At 38.7% G+C, this 24,256-nt stretch overlaps 1 protein-coding gene across 8 annotated transcripts in view; it reads left to right on the plus strand.

The window, feature by feature from the left end:
• The window catches only part of DMD (dystrophin), a 1,922,593-nt gene that overhangs the window by 687,271 nt on the left and 1,211,066 nt on the right, over positions 1-24,256 (plus strand). For all 8 annotated transcript variants that reach the window (XM_019529123.1, XM_019529125.1, XM_019529122.1 and 5 more), the window contains 2 exons: positions 5,263-5,438; positions 22,228-22,351. In XM_019529123.1, coding sequence (XP_019384668.1) covers positions 5,263-5,438; positions 22,228-22,351 — 300 coding nt within the window. The remainder of the gene's footprint in view (positions 1-5,262; positions 5,439-22,227; positions 22,352-24,256) is intronic.

The following is a 24,256-nucleotide window of genomic DNA, read 5'->3' on the forward strand; positions in this document are numbered from 1 at the left end:
GTAAAACTTTCAAAACTGCATCCATAGTATTTACATGACTAAGTTCTGAGCTTTTGGTTTATGAAGGCAGAAATTGTTAGGTCACTTATTTCCCCAAACAGGGTAAATAGTGTACTTTTATATTCAGTACAGAAAAAAGGTGGTGGTTGGTATGATGATATCCACTATTCTGTTTGTAGTAAAACTCATTTAGATATTTAGCTAGCAAGAAAACCAGGGGTGAAAAATCACGTACTTCAAAAGAAATCTACATCATTTGTTATCACATTTTGTAATCACAGAAGGGAGACAGTAGGTGGCACTGTATAACCTTCTTCCTGTTGAAATGCAGCAGAAAGTATATCCTTTTGTTCATCAAAGTTATATGCTATTGTTTTGATGCTGACTACAAAGGAACTATGTTACTTTTAATAATAATTTATGCTTGAAGTGCAGGAACCATGATAATTTTTAGGTATGAACTTCTCCCCCTATTTCTTGTAAGGTGCTTGTGGACTTTAAACAATGATTAAAATAATAAATTAAATAAAAACAATGAACAATTTCCTTCTACATTTATGGCTAAACCCACATTAGTAGACATTGACATAAGGCCCTGCTACATATTCAAATTAAAGCTTTATGTACACTCCTGTTGAATTACATGTGGGGCAGAATAATGCAGAGAGGAACTGCTTTTCCTTCAGGGAAGCATATAAAAGTCATTTACTATTTGTGAGTAGGTTTCACTTAAAGGTTCTCCTTATGTATTTGAGAGTAGTGGTGTAAAAATATATCTATTCTCCCTGAACTTCAGTTAAATTGCACTGTAGTCTCCAGCATTTCTTACCTCCTCCCCAGATCGCTGTGACTAGATAATAGGCTCCAAGTTAACAGCTCACTTGTCTTTTTGAAACACAAGATATTTCACCTCGGTTTTTGCTGTTTAAGCACATAAATATTTTTACTGATCTGAGATGTAAATCATCACACCCCACAGCACTTTATGCATTGTGATTTGACATTTGTGAACATATGGTAATTACACTGCATGCCTTGTTCTAAGCACAGTTCCCAACCACCAGCTGAAGCTGCTACTACTGTATAATTGGTTACAGGCTGGGGAAATATTTTGTTGAAAGCAGCTATGTTTTCTTCTATGTTCTGTGCCATAAGCATTGTAAGCTCTATCCTGGTATTGATCTGTGAATGAAAGATGACAGGATATGGCCTCAAGGTGTCAGAAATGCATCCTACCATTGACTTCTAGATAAAACGTCCAGAGTTCAGTAAGAATTGTGTGTGCAGAGTGACAGCAGAGTATGGTCCAAAATGTGCACAAACTGTATCAATGACTGAGAGCCCTTTCAACTGTGGGGATAGCCTGTCAGAAAGATGATATCAGATATTATTTTCTCTGCAAAATGTTATATTGCAGAATTAAACCTGGTTATTTTACCTGTACTTAGCAAACTCAACTTTTTTTTTTTTTAGTAAAATATATAGAAGTTTTACAAAGTGCTAATAAAAGAAGTATTGTATGCTTAACATTGTTTTCTTTGCTGTGATGCACATTGTCATCTCTGTATATTTCTGATTATACATTAACCAAGTTGGTCTCATATTTGTAGGTTCTGTTTTGGGAAAATCAGTTTTTTCCCAAGTCTGAGCCAAAATCCCACAGGAGAATCAAACAACCAGGGAAAGTGCCTGAAGGACTCAGTGTACTGAAAATACTAAAATAAGGAGAAATTTTAAAAAAAATGTACCAAAGATAATTTGCCCAAAGCTCACCACATAGTCTTCAAGTTAAAATTCCATAGCATTACGTACCAAGAAACGAAATGCAAATACCCATTCTTCACAGGGTTTTTTTAAAAAAGGCCTTTATTTAAAAAGCCAGATTTGAATTGAGGCTGAAATTCAAGCTTCATATATTCCATGGTTAGTAGTTCAAACTCTCCGTTTTGCTAATTTTTTGAGGGATGTGCAGAATGAGAATGTAAGTTGTTGTATTTCAACTATTGTTATGCATAGATGCAACTCAGATTTGACCTTTCCTTAAAGTGTAGCAACGTATGTTAAGCTAAATCATGTTCTGGAAGAAAAACATATTATTGTCTTTTAAGTATTTTAAATTTAAACTCAAACTTTTTTTTAGTTCAGTGCTAGAAATTTTCAGGACCACTAGTCTTTTGCAAATAATAATGTACAGTTGGGAGTGAACAAAAAATAATATGGGGTTTAAATGTTAAATATCCATACTTTTGAAACCACTACTGTAGTAAGGGCAGTGCCAGCAGTGCACTGGCACCAGCTTCCCTCACACAGGGAGCACCAAATCAAATGTAAGTAATGTTATGTAACGACATGTTGAGCAGTGCTCTGTACATGACCTGCACCAGACACCAAAATGTTTGCCTATGGCTTTGTTTGAAACGTATGTAATTGTGCATAATTTCTTGCCAGTTGAATCTGTTTCCTGTTTTCTGTCTCTAGTTGCAGTGGTGACCTGTCATGTAGACTACAGTCACCATAGAAAATGACCTTAAGTTTCCTATCTCCTTGCAATGAGGTGTCTGCAGGGGTCTGAAAACTACTGGCCCCAAGATTAATCCTTCCTTAAACTCCAGTGAAACGGACTAGAAAGATCCCTAGGAATTTTGGGATGTCAGACCATCCAGCCATTGTGGTCCTTCCCTATTTGAGCTGAGCCTTCCACCCTATTACCACCATAATGTGGAGGATGACCCTTAACTGTTCTGCTCCTCCATACAATGACATTATTATTATTGTACAATTGCTCCTATGTATAAGTTGACTGTTTTTTACTGTGTTTTTGAGGGAGAAAAGGGTCAATTTATAATTAAGAACCTACTGAAATCATGGCAGAAGTGAACTGTATAGCAGCTCCTTTAATCTTGCAGGTTACCCTGTGCAACTTCCCCTCCCCATTGCCAATTGGCTGAGGGACCATCTGGAAGATAAAAATGCTGCCATATTTAAAACCACAGTTTTCACCTCCCTGCCATTCAGGAGTGAGTGGTGAGACCCCTCTGCCAATCGGGAGGTGGGGAGGGGCTGCAAGATTAAAGGACCTGCCCACTCCCGCCATGAATTCAGAAGGTCCCTATTTATAAACTCAACAATACAGCATTTAACATCAAAGCCATAACATATAGCCTAGGAACTGAGAGCGATGCATTAAAAAATAAATACAGAAGCGATTTAATAAAAAAAAATAAAAAACTTTTGTCTTCTGCTTCAAAGGAGTTGTTCAGCATATATATTTGCTCATATGCCACCCGCTCCAGTAACATATTTAATGCAAAGGTAGTTAAAAAGTCCCCACTGCACATATCAATATGGTCAACTAGTTCTGAGGCCAAATTCTATAACTCAAGTAAAGACCACAAAGTTTGGCCCTTTCTGGGGAAAATATATATATTACATGCATGCCTTGTGTTAAGCCCAGTTCCCAAGCACCAGATACATATGTTACTTCCGTATAATTGATTACAGGCTGGGGAAATATTTTCCAGAAAGCAGGTTTGTTTTCTTCTAAAGGTTCTATTCGATATCCACTATGTATAGTATGTTACGTATAATTCTCCAATACACCCACTTATTTATATGGTGGGGAAGGTTGAAGGAAGTTTAAGTCTTTGATTGTCACAACTCTAAGCTGAGTGCCTGTATAAGACTGCTTGATTTGCCACTGGAACAGAATCTTCCACTACCAGCCATGACAGACTAGACAGGAAGTTGAATCTTCTTATGTCCAGGAATAAGAAAAAAACCCCAAACCCAGACATTTCCAGGAGCAAGTAAGAACATTGTTTGGTTTTAGTGATACTTTTTTTTATAACAAGAGACTATGTTCAGAAAAAGTAAATAGCTCTTCATTTTTCCCCTATTCATTCCATAGAGAAAGGTGGCTGAGAAAAGGAAGAGTTAGCATCTGGTTTGGTATAGCTCCATTGAAGAAAATACTAATGTCTCAATAGTTAGGATGGATGCCTACTCTTTCTTAACTGGATTCTACAGGAATTTTTTTGCCATCAGTATCATTATTTTTATATAAGTGTATAATTTTCATGTCCTTTTAAAGATTAAAAACGTGGTTTCTTTCTCTTAAGTTAGAAGAAAAGGTAATGAGCCTAAAAAACCCCTTAGTTTTTCAGGATCGCACATTACTTTGGCCACTACATCAACATTCCCTTTATATTCCACTCTACTTTACTGAGGCATGAGCTAGCTGGTCACTAAAGCTGTAACTGAGGGAAAGCCAGCACCCTGGCAAACGATCTAATACCTGATTCCCAGACAGAACAAGAAGTGAAGTGACCTCTTTCAAGTGGATTGACTTTGATGACCTGAGAGAACATTTTTCTGTTTAAGTGGGAACTTGTATTATGGCATTAAGTGGGCCCAAAATGTAAAGTCCCCATAATATAAAGTAATCTGGATAGCTGTACAAACACAATCAACTCTCCTGCACTCACTGAAGGGATAATAATGAAAGAGAGTATCTTGTATCATCTCTCAGGCTGACGTAGCAGGAAATATTTCCAAATGCACCTATGCTGATGCAGTTGAATCATTTAGAGTTTATATAAACTGAGCAAAATAACCACTGATAAATACTGCAAATTCACATTCGCAAATACAAATGTTAGTTACTAATCCCATTACTCTTAGCTTTTAATTATGGAAACATTCAATCACAGTAATGATTAATCACAGTAAATGATTTCTAGGCTAAGATTTCTTGTAAATTAGTTTACTGATCTTTGTGCAAAAGAATTTTACTTGTAATACATTTAATTATACTTTGAAAAATATAAGCTGTAAAAAATAAAAATGATTGACAGTAAATATAGTATCACAGTAAAATAAAATGTCTCTTTATCAACTATAAATATATAAAAAGAATGAATTATAACATTTTATATAACTTTACTTTAATTGAATCATGAAACAGGGCTTTCATTATAGTTTTCTCTTATTTCTTCTTTTAATTTGACATAATTTATGAAGCAACATAAATTTCTACTTAGGATTCCTTCTTACTTAGATATTGACTTCTCCAGATGCCTTATTCACATAGCACAAGTCAGATAAAACAATTTGGGCTTGAGTTCAATGCAGTGTTATTTTTTTCTGAAGGTCAGCCCATGATCAGACAGGATCAGTTTCTCATTATTTTCTATTGCCACTCCAAACAGTCTTTATTGAAGTCTTTCAAGCAATGTGTGACCTCTGTTTCAATACTTCTCACAGATTTCACAGGCTGTCACCACCACTCAGACATCACTAACACAGACAACCGTAATGGAAACTGTAACTATGGTGACCACCAGAGAGCAAATCCTCGTTAAGCATGCCAAAGAGGAACTCCCACCACCACCACCTCACAAAAAGAGGCAGCTCGTTGTGGATTCAGAAAGTAGGAAGAGGTGAGAATTACTAAAGGTTGTGGGGATATAAATGATAAAATGTGGTTAAAAATGAAAAATTGAGCACTGTTATTTGAATGCAGTAATTTGCTGCATAATATATTGGTTTTGTGAGAAAAAAATATTGTGGTATTCCTGTAAGATTGTAACTGATTAGCACCTTCATTTTAGCAGGTTGAATTAAAGTGTTGTTTGAACAGTTAATCCAGCAAATCCACCACTAAATACTATTAGTTACTGTTGCACTCTTTCTGTATTACTCTTTTTGATATGTTAGAGAAACACCACATTCCATATTAAAACTTTGAAGTAGAAAAAGTTTGAAAAGTTTTCTTTAAGTTTAAAAGCAAAAGAAACGTCCCCCTCCCCAAACCTCTCCTAAAACCTCAAAACAGTGTTTTCGAATGCCAGTCTTTCAAATTAAAATTGAAAAATCATGTTGGTTTTTTTTCTGGAAAGTACATCAGCCCAAGTAACAATAATTTGACAAGTCCAGATTTTGTTTTCAATTGTATTCATGTAATATCATTATCTTACGAGTTTGCCTTCTGTAAACTAGGTATATTGAGGGTTTATATTGGTCCTTCACTTGAAATAAAGAGCTTAATCCAACATTTGCTGACATTGGGAGAAAGGTTCACAATGACTTCAGGTGCTGAACTAATAATTGTTTAAAAGATATTCATGAATGAAAGGACATAAGGTACTCACAGCTCTGTCTGTTTTGCCAATGTTCAACTTATTTTTTCACTGAGGTAAACAGGCATTATTCTAAATCCTGAGTCAGGAAATTCAGAGTGGATCCAGGAAGTATATGAAGTTCACCACAAAGGTTACTACTGCCAGCCTATTGAATGAGGGAAGTATTGTAGTCCTTCAAAAGACAAATAGAACTGCTGAATAAAATAGGTCCTATATTACATTCATAGAACTTAAAATTCATTTTTGAAGCAAAAGTGTTTTTTCAGTTCTTTGGTTTGTGGAAGGTATTTTCATCACCAATAGTAAGTATATTTTAAATGAAGAATTAAATATACTTGTAAAGGGTTTTGAGAATGTCAAGTTCTAAAATATGAATGCAAAATACAAAATACCTCCTTTGTATGTGGGAATGCAAGTTTGTCTTTTGAAAGTATTTGAAAGCAATTTTACCAGGAACCCTAGGTCACCAGAAAATGTCAATGTGTTGTTGATAGATGTGACATTTTATTTTGACAATGTATCTTAAATTGTTGAAAGCAAATGAGCAGTGAGGAAAAGACCATCCTGTACTGAATCTAAAATTCTTGCATCTGTTCTCTGAGTCCTCCGAGGGTTTTATTTTCATGGGCTTTTAGTTATAATTTATTACTGTTGATTCTATTTAATATGAAACTAGTAGCCAAAAATAACAATTGGGATTTAAGACCCCATTGTATTATGGATGGTAAAATATATAAGATAGTTCCTGCCCTGACAATATGTCAGTTATTCCTGAAAATGAAAAAAAAATGAAGATTGCCTTTATATTTTTTTTTAAAAGAGGCATTTGAACAGTTAAGGTGTTGTCTTGGTACTGAAATTTGAGAAGAGATATTCTAAAAACTCTGTTTGAAAGGAAAGCATCAATTGGGCTAAAAATAGTAGTAGTAACCATGGGAGACTTTCTAGTCATAGATGTTGCTGTTCTCTAAGATTATTTGGACCACTTTACTTATGGTTATAAACCAAAATTGTGAATAAGGGGTTCAAAGCAAAAAAACCCAACAAACCCATAGTAGAAGATTCCTTTTGTAAATCACTGAACATACAATATGAGTCTCTCTCTCTTCTTTTTCTTTTGAGCATTCTCATGATTTGCTTTACTATTGTAAATTGCATTTATTGTAATATACAGTCTTTATAGGAGAATCTTTTGGGAGAGTACTGAAGAAACTATCCAAGGGCAAGAATTTAAAAGGTTAGCTGGACTATGACAATTGTTTATATGTAGAAATATTTAATATTATTCTAAAAGAGAATTATAAAATTCTATAGTGTCTGCCACCTCTGGCTATACCTGTTAACCTAGCTAAAGCACTGACACTCATAGGGAATACATTAAGCACAATCAATATAGAGAAAACGGGAAATGTCATCAATTATCTAGTGACAGATGTTCATAACTTGAAGGCATGTTGACAATTCTATAATAAACTGAGGAGAATATTAAAGTATTAATCATTTTGATAGTGACCCTAGCTTACTGGGGCTTTTATTTATTTTTTTTTCAATGTCTGGTGTCATTTCAGTGATGTCATTGCAGTTTAGCCTTTGAAAAACAATTCTGAAAAATTCTGCTCTATACTGTATTCTTGGCGTCTGTGAAGCAGGCCATATTCAATTTGGATTCAGCCCGATTATATGTTTTTTCTGCATTCCATGAGGTACCAGGCATGGCTCATGAATTCTGAGATGGTAGGGCAGATGAAGTGTCCCACAGGAGTGCAGGCCCCCCACCCACCCCCGTGTGCTAAGCGGCAGACCCAGAAGTGGATTAGAACTACTTCTGGGTCCACCACTGAGTGTGTGGGGGACCCCCCCCCCCCCCACCATCGGCACCTCCCTGGCTCAGCAGTCGGCTGTGGGGGGTTCCCCCCTCCCGTGACCCAGGAGGTACCAGTCGCTGAGCCAGGGGGTGGGGGGGTCCCTTGTGCACACCACAGCGGACCCAGAAGTGGACCAGAATTGCTTCTGGTCCACTTCTAGGTACACCATCAAGCATACTGGGCTCCCCCTCGACACACTCCTGTGGGATGCTCCATCTACCCCAGTATCTCAGCATTCACGAGCTGCCTGGTACTTTGAATGTAGAAAAAATATAAAAGCTGTGTCTATGTCCAAATCATCAAACCTTTCCAAACTAAATTGGAGGCTTCCAATTCAATTCTGAGAGATTAATGGGCCTCCTGATTCAATTCAGATTTGGAGATTCGACTCACGAATCGGGCCAAATCTCCACCAAAATGGATCAGTGACGGAAGCTTTGCACAACCCTATTATATTCTGTTTTAAAATGGTATATATAGAAGTATAATGTATAGCCCTAGACATAATTTGCAGTTCATAGCTCAGATCTTTCCCTTGATTTATTTTAGATAAATTAAATTTAATGTATTTGAGATTAAATTAACCATAGTTTTTCATACATACTTGTGGCCCAAGTGCTTTCCATTACTAGACTGGTGAGTGTTTTTCTTTGTTCTCGAAAGTTGCGTCAACTAAATCACAATACGCCAGCTAAGATTAGTATTCTAATTTATTAGGCATGTCTAGATATTGCCTGTTTAATTAATATTTAAAATATTAACCAATATGTGAAAATCTGTTATCCATTATTTTCATTCAGTTTAATATACTGTAACTATTGGACTCATTTTCTCTACATTATAGTTTCTAATCTAATCCAAGTTTTTGCCCCAGGGATGGATTTGCTCTGCCAATACCATACTTGATAAATATTTGCCCAGTCTTCTTTAAAAAACTTCCATTGATGGAGAGTATACAATCTTCCTTAGTTTATATTCTAATGGTTACATATCACTAGAGTAGGAAAGCTGTTTTTTCCTTCTCGTGTAAAGCCTAAATCTTCCCTGCTGAAATTTTATTCTATCAGCAGTGCTCATGGAAAAAAGTTTATAACCTCCTCTCTCTAAGATCTTTTTACATTTATGACTATTATTATCTCTTGGTCTTCTCTTTTCCAAATCGAATAAAAAGAATCCTTTCAGTTCTTTCAAAATAGTTTTTTCTGGATTCCACATTTGATCCACATAATTCCTGAAAAGTAGTCCTGAAAACTAGATATAGTAATCCAGCTAGTGCTTTGCCATTGCCATATGGAGTGGAAGTTTGCAACAGCAGTTTGCAGTGGTATGACATTGCTGACTAGTTCAAGTTGTGATCTACTATAACAGTATTTTCAAACTTCTGTTTTCAAACAGTGGCTTTCAAACTTTCTAAATTTACAGAATCCTTTCATATTGCTTCTTATGCTGAGGAACCCCTACCCCTATCATAAAGACCGGTGCAGAGCCAGTTGACCCACACCAAGTGTAGTGGTGCACTGCCTCCTAGCCTGCTCCACCATTACCCTCAGTCTCTTTATGGAACTCTGATGATCTATCGTGGAACCCCAGGGTTTCATGGAGCAAAATATGGAGACCAATGGACTTTATAGCATTTAGTACAAGACTGCTATTTAGCCTGCACAAATGTTACCTGTGCAGTTGTTTTTTTTTTCTTGTGGGTACTCTATACTCATTGTTACAAACTACATATTTCAGACCATTTCTTCAATTTGTTAAGATAATTTTGAAGTCTAATCCTGCTCTCCAAGATTTAGTCCCCCTTACTTGGTTTCATCTGCAGCCTAATAAATATAATTTCTACTCCATCTTCCAAGTTATTATTGACAATAATAGTACTAGATCTATGAGAGATGCCTGCAGAACCTCACATGACACATACTTCTGGCTTGAGAGAGAACCATTGATAACAACTCTCCAGGTACAGTCTTGCAATTGGCTGATCACTCACTTTTGAGTACTTGCATCTGAAACAGGACTGTCCAACTGGCAGCCTGCTTCTGGAGCCACTGTGCTGGTGCGAGCAACAGAGGTATTAGTGCAGGAGCAGGCAATTATTTCAGCCAGAGGGCTGCTTAACAAGTTTTGGTGAGCTGTCAAGAGCCACGAGGGTAGCCCTACCCCTTGATGGATGCCCTGATTTTTGTCCTCTGTGTGTGGTTTGTGTAGTGCATAATAGCTCAGAATAAAGCCTTACTCTTGTATATTTTTTGCAGGGGAGGGAGGGGTGTATGTGGACGGGGTGTTTGGGGAGTGGGGGATGTGGTTGGGTATGGGGGTGTATGTGAGGTGTGGGTATGGTGGGTAAGGTGTGTGGGGGAGGATGAGGAATGGTTATGAAGTGGTTTTGGTGTGGGTTATATGTTTGGTGTGGGGGTTGTGGGAGGCTGTGTATGTGAGATGGGTTATGGTGGGGAGGGTGTGGGTATGTGTGTGGGTATGATGGTGGGATGTGTGGAGACTGTGGGTGTGTGGGAGGTTGTAGTGGGGGGTGTGGGAAAGTGTGAGTGACTATGTGTGGGGGGGAGTGTCCTTGGACTCCCCAGCGTGTGTGAGTCCTTGGAGCTGCATGTGGTGGCAGTGAGCTGAGCCAGGCCTGCCTGGCCCCATAGTGCACAGCTCTCTATGCTCCCATCCCAGTCCCCTGCATGGATGGTAGCAGCATGATGGGCTAGCTCCACCCACCCCATAACACACGGCTCCCGCCCCAGTCCCTGTTTGCATATGGCAGCAGTATGCAGGCCCAACCTCAGCCAGCCCAAGAGCACTCCCACCTGAGTCCCTGGCTGCATGTGGCAGAAGCATCCAAGGCCAGTCCCACCCAGCCCAATAACACTCCTTCCTGTCCTCAGCCACATATGATGGCAGGGTGTGGGGCCAGCCCAGCCCCATAACATAAGGCTCCCTGCACTCCTGTCCCTTTTCCAGTAGTGGGAGTCTCTTGCCCCAGCCAGGAGGGGCCCTTACCTGAATTCCCACTCTTGTAGACAGGGAGGCTGGAAAAAGCCACAGGGTGGCCAGGCAGAGGCTTCTTTAACTCCATGGGGCAGTCTGACATCAGGTCAGTGTGTGTTAGGTAGTAGGATCTGGAGAAAAAGCCTAACTTTATTCTGATACAGTGGCGCTTCGTTTTCCTGCTTGAACACTTGAACAGTAGCCAGCACTTAAATTCCCTTCCCCCCTGGACTTCTTTTTTTTTTCCAGGGTGTCATTGTGTTCTGCTCAGCACTGGCTGGCAGTATGAGGGCTAGGTTCAATTTTTGGAGTACTAAATTTATTTACTTTGTCTCAAGCCCCCACCCAGAAATCTGGGAACACTAAATTCATTTCTAGGATGTCCCATATAAACAACACCCCCTCCTCCTGAGCAGTGTAACCAAAACAGATTTAATACAGAAAACAAGAAAACACCAAATGCAGTATGAAACACTACTAATTACATGACAGTCTATAGGTTGTGCTGTGCCAAGCTGCTTGAGAATGTAGGTCTTTACGCAGTGCAAGAGGCCCCTCTGTGCTCTCAGAGGGATAGTGGTGTAGCAATCTTTGCTCTCAAAGAGCGGCTGTATATGTGTATGGGGAGTGACTGTGGCTCCAGACAGCATGCATGCACCCCACACTCCTGGGCTGAATTATATGGTCTGCTGAAATAAGAACTTCAGGAAAAACTCCAAAGGAACGAGGCTGACTAATGGCTGCAGCCACATAAAACCATTAAAACAAAAGACCATCAAAAACAAAGGGGATAGACCAAGCCTACCCTCTAGGCCTGGACTGCAGGTGATTTGGGAACACTGGAAGCAGAAATTTACAAGCCTCAACCCCAGCCCAAAACTGGCAGGATTAGAAACTCCCAGGTTCCAACCTTGCTAAAGCTGCCAGGCCTAAATCCTAAGCAGCAAACCCAAGGAACCAATACTCTTTCTCCAGTATTAATCCTCTGAAACGTAAAGAGGGGAAAAAAAGAAGGGGGGAAGGAAAGGAGTTCCCAGACACTGGGACAATTCTCCTTGTCTCTCCTCTCTACCTGAACTCCCCTTTTTGCTATCTGCAACTCCTTCTCCCTTGGAGGAGACCTCACTCTTCAGCAGCTGCTAGCAGCTGCTTCTTCCCCAAACCGGCCTAGCTGACATCCCTTTGCATGATATCACCCTGGCCTTGTCCAGTTGGGGAGTGCCACACTGCAATCTCTCCCCCAACCAGCCTGAAGAATTTTCTGCTTCCTCTGGCCAATGAGGCTATAGGGTTTTACATATTTTCCCTAGATACAGGCCCCGCTTGCCATGTGCTGAGCACATGGCCAGGACAACCGGGGGCCATGTTGCCCATATCAAAACACAAACACAGACACACACATGTGTGGGGGTGGGAGGGTGTTACAGTTGTAACTCAGAACACTTGGAAAAGCATTCTCAGTTACAGTGGGGAGCTGCACTTCTGTCTGCTCCCCTATTTCCTATCCGAAATTTCTGAAGACAGCTCCCATTCTCTTCCAGCTGCTGTACAAACACTCCCCTGTCCCTCATGTGTTACTTTCATGGAGGTAGTGGTCCTAAAGGAACTACATCTTGACTTTCTAGAAGTTCTTTGGCTGGAAAGAAAATATTAGCCTGACATGTAAAAAAAAAAAAAAAAAATAATGAGGTCTGTATCCTAGAGTTCCCTTAACAGCTTTTTTTTTAAAAAAAAAAAACCCTTGTATTTCAAAAGGAAAAGAAAAAAATATTTTGTTTCCTATCTTAAAGATGTATCTCAGAGTTAATCAGTAGATGGTTTGCTAGTTGCCTCTGTTTCAAGTAGGAGAAATGGGCAGATAGGTTGCTTCATGACTAGTGTATTTTGTGAGGATGCTAATATGCAGGCTTTATGTGAAACCTTTCAGCTCTGGATCTAAAACCACTTCATAAAGAAGGTGGATATCATTATCTCCATTGTATAAATGGGAAAACTCTGGCACAGGGAGGGAAGTAATTTGCTGAATAGCACACCAGTAGCAAATCTGGGAATTTAACCCAGATCTGCTAAATTTCCCATGGAATGACGTATCTGTGAGGATGTACAAGTGTGTGTTAGCAGAGCATTGTACCTCCCTTATCTCTCAAGACAACCTTCTGCCTAGCAGGTGGTGATGGGCAAAAATAATAAGCTCTTCTTCTTTTGTAGGTAATGTAGGTAGTATTTTAACCTAATATTTTAGAATCTAAAACTGATTTAGTTTGGATCCAGGGATGATTTCTATTATGACCTCTCTCTGTGGGGAAAACAAAACAAAAACTCTTCTCCCCCCTCACCTCCCTTTGACTAAAAAATATACATTAAAGTTATATCAAAATAATATATTGATAATTTTAAGGGTTGGGATGGGAAATGACAGGCTAGTAGGGTGTCTTTTTTCATGTTGTTTATGTATGTCTAAGGGAGGGAAGTTAGGTGCTAATTTATATGCAAAGCATGTGAAATATGAATAGTATTTTACTCCTTGAAGATTTTAAGTGGCAAAACAGTTGGAGCTGTTTAACTTTTTCATTTGTGTTATTAATGCTCTTGAATCATTTGTTAAAATAATTCCCTTTTTTGTGCACCTGGTAAATTACTTTGTACATTCTATGTAATGTTCCCTTGCAAAGTGTATTTGTCATAGTACTATTATGGATGTAATGCCAAACCTTAAATGTGAAGCAAACTCTATGTCTTTTCATAGAAAGGGACATGTTAAAATAGGGTAGGTGCTCCACCTAGTGTTCCAGATTTAGTAAATGTTAAGAGAATCATGCGTTTTTAAAAAATGTTTCATTCTAGTAAAAAAGTTTATTTCTGACAGTGTTATTTCAGTGTATTGCCTTTGATTTTTTTTGAGCATTTTTAATTTTGAAATATTTGTGCTTAACAAAAATGCTTACCATAAACTGTTTCAAAAGGTTAATTTCATTAAGAGCTGTTGCCTTAAACAGGCCTTCACTTTGCTGTTAACAGTGTAAGCCCAAACTGCGTGCAGGTTGTAAATAATTAAGCTCTGGCTTGGTGATTTTCTGATTCCAGCTTACTTATTTGTACTTAGCTCTTGCTGTTCCCTGTTATATAACCATATTTGGCAACTCTAAATAGAGAAGACTTAGAGGTCTGAATGTGTCATAGCAGTCCTTTGTAATGTTAAGAAAAGCAGGCGCTAATGTCAGTCATATTGAGCAGTTTATAAAGATTTTTCTTTGCTTATTGGAATACAGTGTAATATCTAGATGGCCTATGTAAATGTTCCTTTCTTACCATGCATCACAACTAAAAACCTGGCTTATCACAGGGCTGCTGACACCAGTTTTCTCTGAGTTGTTATGTATATTGAAAACAGTTCATCTTCAGTCCTCCTCTCCTCCTACCCACCCCACTCCACCCCACCGTTTTTTTTTTGGTGCTTCAGGACACCAACCTATGAGGTGTACGTCAGATAATCCACAAATCATCATGGATTGAAATGCAACTGCCTGGAATGTTTACTGCCACCAGCAACTATGAGGTGGAATCAAGCATGTGTCTGTATTAACGTGAATACCTTTGCCTCTTCTACAGCAAGTCTCAGATTTTTATTTGATTTCAGTCCCAAGTGGTTGCCTATAATTAATTTTTTGGACAACAAGCATGCAGTAGAGCTAACCATCTAGACTTCGGTAAAGCATCTGATACGGTAATCACAGAGGAAATTATTAAATCTGGAGAAGATAGGGATTAATTCAAGAATTATCATATAGTTAAGTAGCTTGCTAAAAAGGGAGACAGCAGGTTGAGCTGAAAAGAGACTCTTCAGTATATGTGGTTTTAGTGGAGTTCCTCAGAGATCACTTTCAAGACTTTAAAAAAAAAAAATTATTAGTGGCCTTGCCGCAAGAAGTAGGAATGTCTAAATGACATTTCATGATGACACAAAGTTCAGAACAAGATTATGATTACAGACAAGTTGGCAAACTTGAAGTCCAGAATAATAGAAATGGGATGATATTTAATAGTATATAAAGAAAGATAATTAGGTATTATTATTATTATTATTAATACCACCTTCTGGTTTTAAAATGGGAACTCATTATTGTAAAATAAAGAGAAGATGACCTGGGTATAATACCTAATCACAGGAAGCCTAAATGAAAAAAGTCAAAAGTGATTCTAAGGTATAATCTTCCTGCAAGGTATTTTTAATAAAGATAGGAAGTACGATTGTCAGTGTGTGAGGCACTGGAAAATTTATCTGGAATATTGCATACATTTCTGGTTTTCCAGAAACAAGATGAATTTATACTGGAATATGTACAGGAAAAGGTTACTAAGATGGGGGATGGAGGGAGGATCATGGAAAGGCTTTCATAACAAGGAAAGATTGAAAAGGCATGTTTACCCTCTTAAACCAAAGACTTAGAAAGATATTAATGCTGTACTGAGTTATATTAAGGAAGGTGGGGAAGGACAGGTAAACATCAGGAGGGAGAATATGTTTAACTGTTTGAGTTAAAGAACTACTTCACAAGAATAAGTAGATCTAAAATATAGTCATGCATAAATTTAAGCTTGGAAGTAGAATATCTCTTACCATTAGAGGAGCATGGTTCTGAAACCACCTTCCAAAAGGTTTCCCATTTAGTGGCTATTGAGACTATTGGGGCACTGGAGACATGGCTTCATTGTTTCTTCAAACTCAGCACAACAAGGAAGAGATGTGGTGAGTCCCACACACTGGCCACTTATATCCCTAGATAGCTCCTGGTGCGCATTGGACAGGAGGCTGGGTGGGCCTCAGGAATGCTCTGGAAGTGGACACCCATTGCCCTCCACTGGGGTTAAAGCCAGGTCTTTACACTCCATAGCCAGCCACCCTATTGACTGTGATACACAGCTGTCTCCAAAAGAAACAATGGGGACAAGAAACCCTAATTTATTTTAATAAAGCTTGATCAGTTTCTAAATGGGATTTCATAATATAGCTGTAAAAGATATAGGAGGCTGAACTTGATGTTCCAAGAAGTCATTTTGAGCCCTATATTCCTATATGAACTAGCACAACATTCAAGTTATATAATTTTTTTAAGTTTCCATAGTTCATCATATCCCCGAAGTTTGTGCATGTTCTCATAATGTTTCCAAGTAGGCTGTACTTCCTTGTTATACATAAATACAGGCTTCAGACATCAAATGGTGTGGAAAATGTTCTTTGGCAGTCAGATTTCAATAACTCTTTAAATAAACCAAACCTAGGTTGCCCAATATTTAGACCAAAGATTGCACAGGTTTTGTCATGGAAAACTAATACAAATTTAATGGTCAGGTGTTAAAAATCATTACACTTTAGCTTTTCAGTTAAGGTGCTACAGTGATGGATGCATTCAAAAAGACTTGATAGATAGATGTCCGTCCATATTGTCATATTATAATCATTTCTTATTTCCATTATGATAGCATTGCAAGGCCCAAATTAGAATCAGGGCTCCATTAAGGTAAATGTTTTTCAAATCCATAGCAAAGGTAGCTCCTTCTCTGAAGAGCTTTACAATTTAAATTAAGGAAATATTAGTCATATTATTATGACAAACACATAAAAAGAATAGAAGTGTAAGGAGTGGGCATCTGTGTTCAGAAATGCAGAAGTTCTTAGAATATCTTTGTGAACTCAGAGGTAGTTCTGAACTGATTAGTGTAGAGAAGTGTTTCTCAACCCATGGGTCGCAACCCAAAAGTGGGTTGTGAGAGTATATGAAAGGGTCGCAAACAAATTTTAAAAATGGATTCTCCTTTAAAGGAGAAAAACGTGGGTAACTGTGACTTTTCCCTTGCAGGCTGGTAGTTCTAGCCTGCAAAGGGCTGCTTGGGACTCCCATGGCCTGCACATCCCTCTTGATAGACAGGTCTATTAATAGCTGGGACTCTACGAACTCTACTTCCCCTGTGTACCAGGTTTACAGATAACACAACATTAACTCATTTAAAATAGAAATATTACAATGAAACCCGTAGTCCATCACAACCAGTTTTTCCTTTTCCTTTTTCTTTTTTTGTTTAAATTTGGGTTAATTGTTGACAATCTACCTAGCCTTTGTCAGTGGGTAGTTTCTTGTTGGCAATAGAAATGGGACAAGGGAGGGCAGTGATTTTACTGACTAGTTCAATAGGGTATTCTATGCCTGGGGAATTGCTCAGAATGAAGTATGAAGTGCTTGTAATAAAAGTGGATAAATAGAGATCAGGGCAAAGATGGTGAAATAGATGATGTACCTGAGCAGCAGGGCCATAGGAAGAAGGTAAGCTGTGAAGTGCCTTGAAAGTTTTTCTGTCATTCAGTTGTAATTTTATAACAAAAGACCAGGAGGATGGTTCCAATAATAGGGCTTTGAATGTTCCTAAGAGGGAGTAATGTTGGGGTTAGGAAAGTTAAGAAAAGAACTGCAGCAATCAGATGAAGGCCAGATTTTGTATCTTATAGTCAAAAACGCAAGATCAAATTTTAGGAGTAAAAAGAGACAAGATTTGAATACAACTAGAATGTATTGCACTAGAGACAGAGGGGTAGAGGGCAGAGTTAAAGACAAAACCTCCATGTTGGTAATAGATAGGCTGTGTTGCATACAGTCTGGTGGTGTGCTGAGAGAGAGAGGTTTCTCTCATTTGAAAACTTAACTATCCGCACTACATAAAGGAAAGAATTTTAGAGCCAATAAATTACCCGCTGCAGATCAGATTTTAGGTGGATGCTAGCTAAAGCCCATTTTAAAGCAAGGTAATTATTTAGAAAGATTGTCTCAAGTGATTTGATTTTAGTGTCTTTAGTGGATTTATTTTACCAAACTCTGCAAGTGTTCAACTTTATTGGTCTGGAAAGCTAATATTTTATTACTTCCCTTGTTCAAAAAATCAAAAGTATAGTTCTATTTATGAGATTTATTACTTATATAAACTTCTCACTACTATTTTAAAGTTAACAGAATTTGTAACTGATATACTTGGAAATGAAATGTGTAATAATCTTAATAGATTCCTTAAAGGCAGTATTTGGCATGCATAGCACTTAAAAAAAAACAACAAACCAAAACCCACAATTTTATTGTGAGATTCATAAATGCTTTGATCCTGGGTAATAAAAAAGATGTCAGACATTTTTGGCAATGTACTAAAGATGTATTATGTACAAAAAGGACTGCCTGGTATTGATTTTTTCTGTGTTTTGAATATTTTTTTCTGCAGCATTTTTGTGGGAGACAGGTGTTTAGTCACACACACACACACACAAAATCAGAGCTACAATCTCTGTTGTGTGTTAGTAGTTCAGCTAAGCCTAAATCTGTTGTGACTAGCAGTCACTGCCATTTGATGAATATGTGTCCAGGTAAAATGCTGAGTGTTTACTATGTTATAAAACAGAACCAAAAAAATCTCCTTGCATGAACATCATTGATTGACACTTTTGTTGGCTGATACTTCAGAGATGGAAAGGCTCCGAATGAATGTGTAGACTGAATCTTCTTTCTTAGAAATGAACAATCAATAATAGAATAGAGGCAAGAATTACAGAAAACTTACACTGTCATTTGCAATAATGTACCAGTTACCTGGATGTAAGAACTCTGGTCTAAAAGAAACCTGTACCAATATATTATATAACAGGAATTTATTTGCAGCCCAAGTAGCCAAGGGAATTGAGTACTGAAATTGAAAGTATGCCTTTTATTATGCCTAGAAAACGATCATACATATAATGTCCCGTATTGTCCCGCAGGTCACACTTGTTTTGCATTGCTGGCATAAGGCAATTGTATCATTCTATTATATGGTTATATCACTCTATTATAATGGTATAAAGGTAGGAATAATGTAGAACAGGGGGGTCAAATTTGCTGATGGACCTTTGCCTGCCAGCAGCCAGGAGACAGGCCATAAGATGACCTGTGGGGATTCTCCTGGCCTGGACAACTTACTGCTGGGCATATTGCTGCTAGAGCCACTGTGTTGGCATAGCCAGCATCCAGGGGATTAATGCCACTGCTTCTTACCCATTTATCATTGCTGACTGACACTGATTTTAGTTACCAATGGTGACTGAAAACCAGAAAATTGGTGGCAAGTAAGGAGTGGACGAGCAGGGCAATAGCATTTTCAGGACCCATGTTAACAGGCGGCTGGATCTGGAGGTGAGTCATTCCACCCAAAAGAAACCCCATGGGCCAGATAGCCTAGCTCTGTGAGCCATATATTTGATCACCCTAGTATATAGAGATATCATTAGTCTCCTGCACTTCCCGTATGGAAGTTATACATAAAATGGTTGGGGCATCCCTGTGCCTTAGCAGCCATTAGTCCTTTAAAAGTCTTTGGTAGTTGCTCTAATTTATCCAAACTTATTTTAAGTACTCTAGCCTGAGAGAACACCACAGCGGTTTCAAGTTCTTTGGCAAGTGTATCCGTTACCCATCAACTGGACATTTGCTCTGGGCTGTTCTTCCAACTAGTACTTAGAGACAATTAAGTGATATACTGGGTGACTCTACACATGCCGCTACATTGCTATAGCAACATGCTACAGCTACCTAGCGTTGGTGGTCACAAACCATGATGCCACAGCTAAACCATGATTCTGTAGCAATGCACTCTCTCCTTACAGCATGTTGCTACAGCGCTGTAGCAGCTAAATATAACCATGCACGGTGCACATGGTGCAGTATGGGTTGTTACTGTGCCTTCATTTAGGACTTTGAAATGGAAGTCCTAAATGACAGTGGACTAACAAAGGCACCTTAGGGACATGTGCAGATGTGTCCACTTCTAACTAGCACTATGAAGTTGTTGCTCTGATAAAGTTATCCAAGATACTAAATTTAGTTAAATTTAGGTTCTCTCTAACTGGGGGATGGGAGCACTACATTTTACAATCCCATTTTGCAAATGTCACAGGAGTGAGAACCTACTTTCCTGGGCACACCTCCTCCCATCACTGGAATTACTTACATGAGTGAGTGTTTGCCAGTCTGTGGATTTAATTGTACAATCTAATTATATTTGGGAATATAGGCTTTCATCTTTTTCCTACCACATAATATTTACATTACTCGAGTTTATGCACATTTATATGCAGTTGTATACAATATTTTGTAATAATAATATATATTTCAAAGATAGCAACTGTTTGTGGTATTTCCAGGCTTGAAAAGTAGGCTGAGTTTCAAGGGCCCATAGATTGAAAATTTAGATACTGTCTGCCTTCTCTAGATTTGTAGCCATCTCTTCACAAATTAGAGATTTTAGCCTAGACTTTCCTTTATCTTCTTTATTATTGTTATGATTCATTTTTTCAAATACTTCTCTTAGGAGCTGTTTTTTTTAAATGACCCTAAGGCAGCACACAATTTGGGAGCTGTAAAGCCTATTGGACAAGCACTAAAGAGGATGTACACTTCTTCTCTATTCATCACTTTGATTTATTACCAAACTGTTAAGAGCTGGAAATGATCTTATCATTAGTCGTAGTCACAGAGATTGAAAATTATTGTCATAGTATTCTCAGTTTCCAGCAAAATTCTGTTGTGAAACAGAAATAGAGAAGTAGGCTGGCAGAACCCTTTGCTTCTTAAGGAGCTTTTAAATGCAATATGTTTTCTTTATATATATATCCCTAGAGTGTTGGGTTGTACTTTTCCTACTCCTACTTCAATTCTTACTCACTTATTTATTCATTCAATTAACATGCCACCCTTCCTGACAAAGGCTCAGGGCAGCTTACCAAAAACAGCAAAATAACTTATGAAAAAGGCAACCAAGAATACAGAACAAGATAAGCAAATAACTTTGAAAACCAATGGAGTATTAAAATAACCTATAAAGATTATTTTATTTAAAGCTCTCTAAATGGTATCGCAGTGTATCCTTTCCTTCTAAATGCCTGTATTTTGAGGTATCCTACAGTCATGGGTCTATAATTTTACATAAATGCAAAAAGCTTTTTAAATGTTTAGAACTGGTATCTTTTCTTTACGCCAGTCTGAAAAGTGGGAACTATACTTTTACTAGTATAAAAAAGGCAATCAGTATTTACAAGGTCTAGTAAAAAAATTGTTTCTGTTATTACACTAATCATTTTTCTTGCAATAGTAAAGAAGTTATAAAATACGGATAATAAGGTGTGTAGTGCTTTGTGAAATACTGCTAGGATTGAGGTTTAACATAATCCACGGCAATAACTGCTTTGAAACCATTGCTTTTGAGGATACATACACTTTTTTTATATTCTCTCACTTACCCTGCCTCTTTCTTTCTCCACCTGTGCTGGTAACAGGACTCGAGGGAGAGTCAAATCTCTAATCATGGGGCTAGAGATTGAATCACCAGGTGAACTGATGAATTCTCCACACTTCACGGCAATTTAGATTTTAGCTCATAATGAAAATAGCCATAAATGTTCCTTCATTTTGATCTTTTTCTTTCTGAATAAGAATGAAAAATGAAAGTTACAGGGTTGATGCAGAAATCAAATCAGTTTTAGAAATGACAGTAAAATAAAAAGAATCAATATATAAAAAAAAGTGTGCATTGTTAGGGGAACTAGAGGGAGAAAATGCATTGGGTTTGTAAGTTTTAATTTCCCATCTTTTCACTATACTATAGATATGTACCAGTCATACATACATACATACATGTGTGTGTGACTTGTAATTACTCTCTAAAGCAAACTGAAATCTATTGGGAAAAACCCTTAACTGAGTTGGCTGTGTGGGCATCCTGCATGAACAGGTATGGCAGTTGGAGCTTAGTGAACCAGATAGGAGCTTTCTTCCTTAATTGAGTGAATAGATATAATGGTGAGCTTGTCTTGGCTTTAAAAGTCACTGTTTGCATATCTTACAAAGCATCATCTCATAAAACGAAAACCCTGATTCTGAAAATGGAGTTGCATCTGTTCACTAGACAGATCAGTGTTACAAACTAAAAAGCATTTGTGGTTTTTGAAAAGGTCTCCTAAGTTTTACAGTTGACAGCTTTATGCAGCATCTACTGAAAGGCGGACTATTTAGAGCCTTCTGTTTCTGAGAATAATCACCACTTTTTCATATTTAATTCATACTTCTGGTTTAAACATCTGGTGTAACATCTTTACTATGAATGTTACTTTTAGAACTACAACGTGTAAAGGAAAGATTTTCTTTTATTTCTTGGTGTCTTAGGTTTGATGCAGATACAACAGAACTACACAGTTGGATGACTCGCTCAGAAGTTGTACTTCAAAGTCCTGAGTTTGCAATATATCGAAAAGAAGGCAACCTGTCAGAACTCCAAGAAAAAGTCAATGTAGGAAAAAGTGCTCATATATGTGTTTGTTAATTTGTATTAGCTTGTCAAAGTACTTTCAAAGTCTAAATCTAGAGAAGTTAAACTGTAGCTAGTAAGCACTGATTAACCATAAGCGGTCACATTTTCAGAACTGTTTGGTAAATTTGTGTGTCAGATTTTGGAACCCAACCTTATATGCATTGTGCCTGATTCCATGGTGTTTATTGACCATGCATCTAAGAGACTTTAATAGAGGAATCCTGGGCTTACATAAGTCTAAGAGAAAATTGAATCAGCTCCTTTGTAGCATTCTATACCTACTATTTACTTTTAATTCTAGTGTTTTGATTCAGTATTACATGCACATAAATGAAAAAATAAAACAACACAAGGATATTTATGAGTAAGTATCTCATTATAGTCAGGGTGTTTGAGACAAGATTCCAAATTATTAAAGGGCAGCATTAAACACATCAGACAGTTGCAGCTCAGAACCCTCCAACATGAATCTTTTGTCTTCTCTAATTCTAATAGGTCTGCATTGTGTGGGCCATAAATCAGTGTATATGTGCTTGTTTCACACTCTTAATTTAACCTGTGAAAGATTAGAATATTGAACATTTGGATACAATTTCATTTTAGAAAATTGTTGCAGAAGTGACCTGTTTTCACTTCAGTATGAGAAGGGGATGATTAGGAGAACACACAACTTCCTATGAGATTTGCATTTGATTGTATGTTTTCATTAAGAAAAACCAGATGCATAGGGCCTGTTGCACGATGATTTTGGGCAGCTTCTGGAGTTCTTAACCCCTGGATTATCCACACATTTACACCTGACACTGGTTTTAAGGACTTGTTGTGGGGCTCAAAGTGATACCGCTCCAGGGCAGGATCATCTCTGATCCTTGCTACCCAGTTTGTGTTACAGTAAGGTGCAGCCACTCTAGGCTACACCTTAGTGTGAACACCCCACCCACCCACACTGCCCCAGATTGGGCCTATTGCCCTCCCCACCTTCCCAGCACCCCAGATCTCCGATCATTAACCCCCCTCCCCCCACACACGCACAGTTACTTGAGGCTACCTGCGCTGTCTACACAAGGGAAGCAGGCAGGGAAAAGACAACCTGCCTGCCCAGCCACTACTATTCCTGCTGCATTCTGGGCCAGAAGAGCAGCAGCCTGGCAGCAAGGGGGCCCAGGCAAGCAGGTTAACCCTTCCCTGCCTGCTCCCCTGCAATAGACAGTGCAGACACCCACAAGTAAGTAATGTCCAGGGGTGGGGGGGAGGCAGGAAGCAATGGAAAACACTGAGGTGCAGGGAGGGAGCCTCAGAGGTGTAGAAGAGAAATGGGGGGGACCCCGAGGGGACAGAGTGGAAGCCCAGAATCGGGGGGAGGGGCGATTCTTACTTTTGAACCCTCGAAGCCCCTGTTGGCCTGTAGTGTGACTGCTCCAAACTCGAGTTGCACTAGCATGGGCCAGCATTTGTGTAGCTCACAGCATGAGGTGTAACAAGGCCCATATTCTAACTCAGAGCTGGGAGCAATTATTTTGGCCTGCAGGCCACATAGGCAATTTTGGGGTGCTGTAACAGGCTGGTCAGCAACACCCTTACCAGCAGCTCACCAAACCTGAAGCCTGTGTCCTTGTGCCTCTTTTCTGCCACCAGTGCCCAGTAGCAACCCTGTCCAACTCTGTGCCCACTCTAGACTCATCCTGGCTGGAGCAGACTGGCTCTGGACCAGCCAGAATCCATATACACAGCTCTAGTCTCAGGCCTGGCCCTAACCCCATGTGCACTCTGAACCCACCCTGGCTGGAGCAGAACAGCTCTGGACCAGCCAGGACCCACACACACAGCCCCAACCAACACACACAGCCCCAGCACCAGCCTGTACCACTTTGCACCCACTCTGGA

This window comes from Crocodylus porosus, unplaced genomic scaffold, assembly GCF_001723895.1.
Source record: "Crocodylus porosus isolate Cpor-Errol unplaced genomic scaffold, CroPor_comp1, whole genome shotgun sequence".
Classification (NCBI taxonomy): domain Eukaryota; kingdom Metazoa; phylum Chordata; order Crocodylia; family Crocodylidae; genus Crocodylus; species Crocodylus porosus.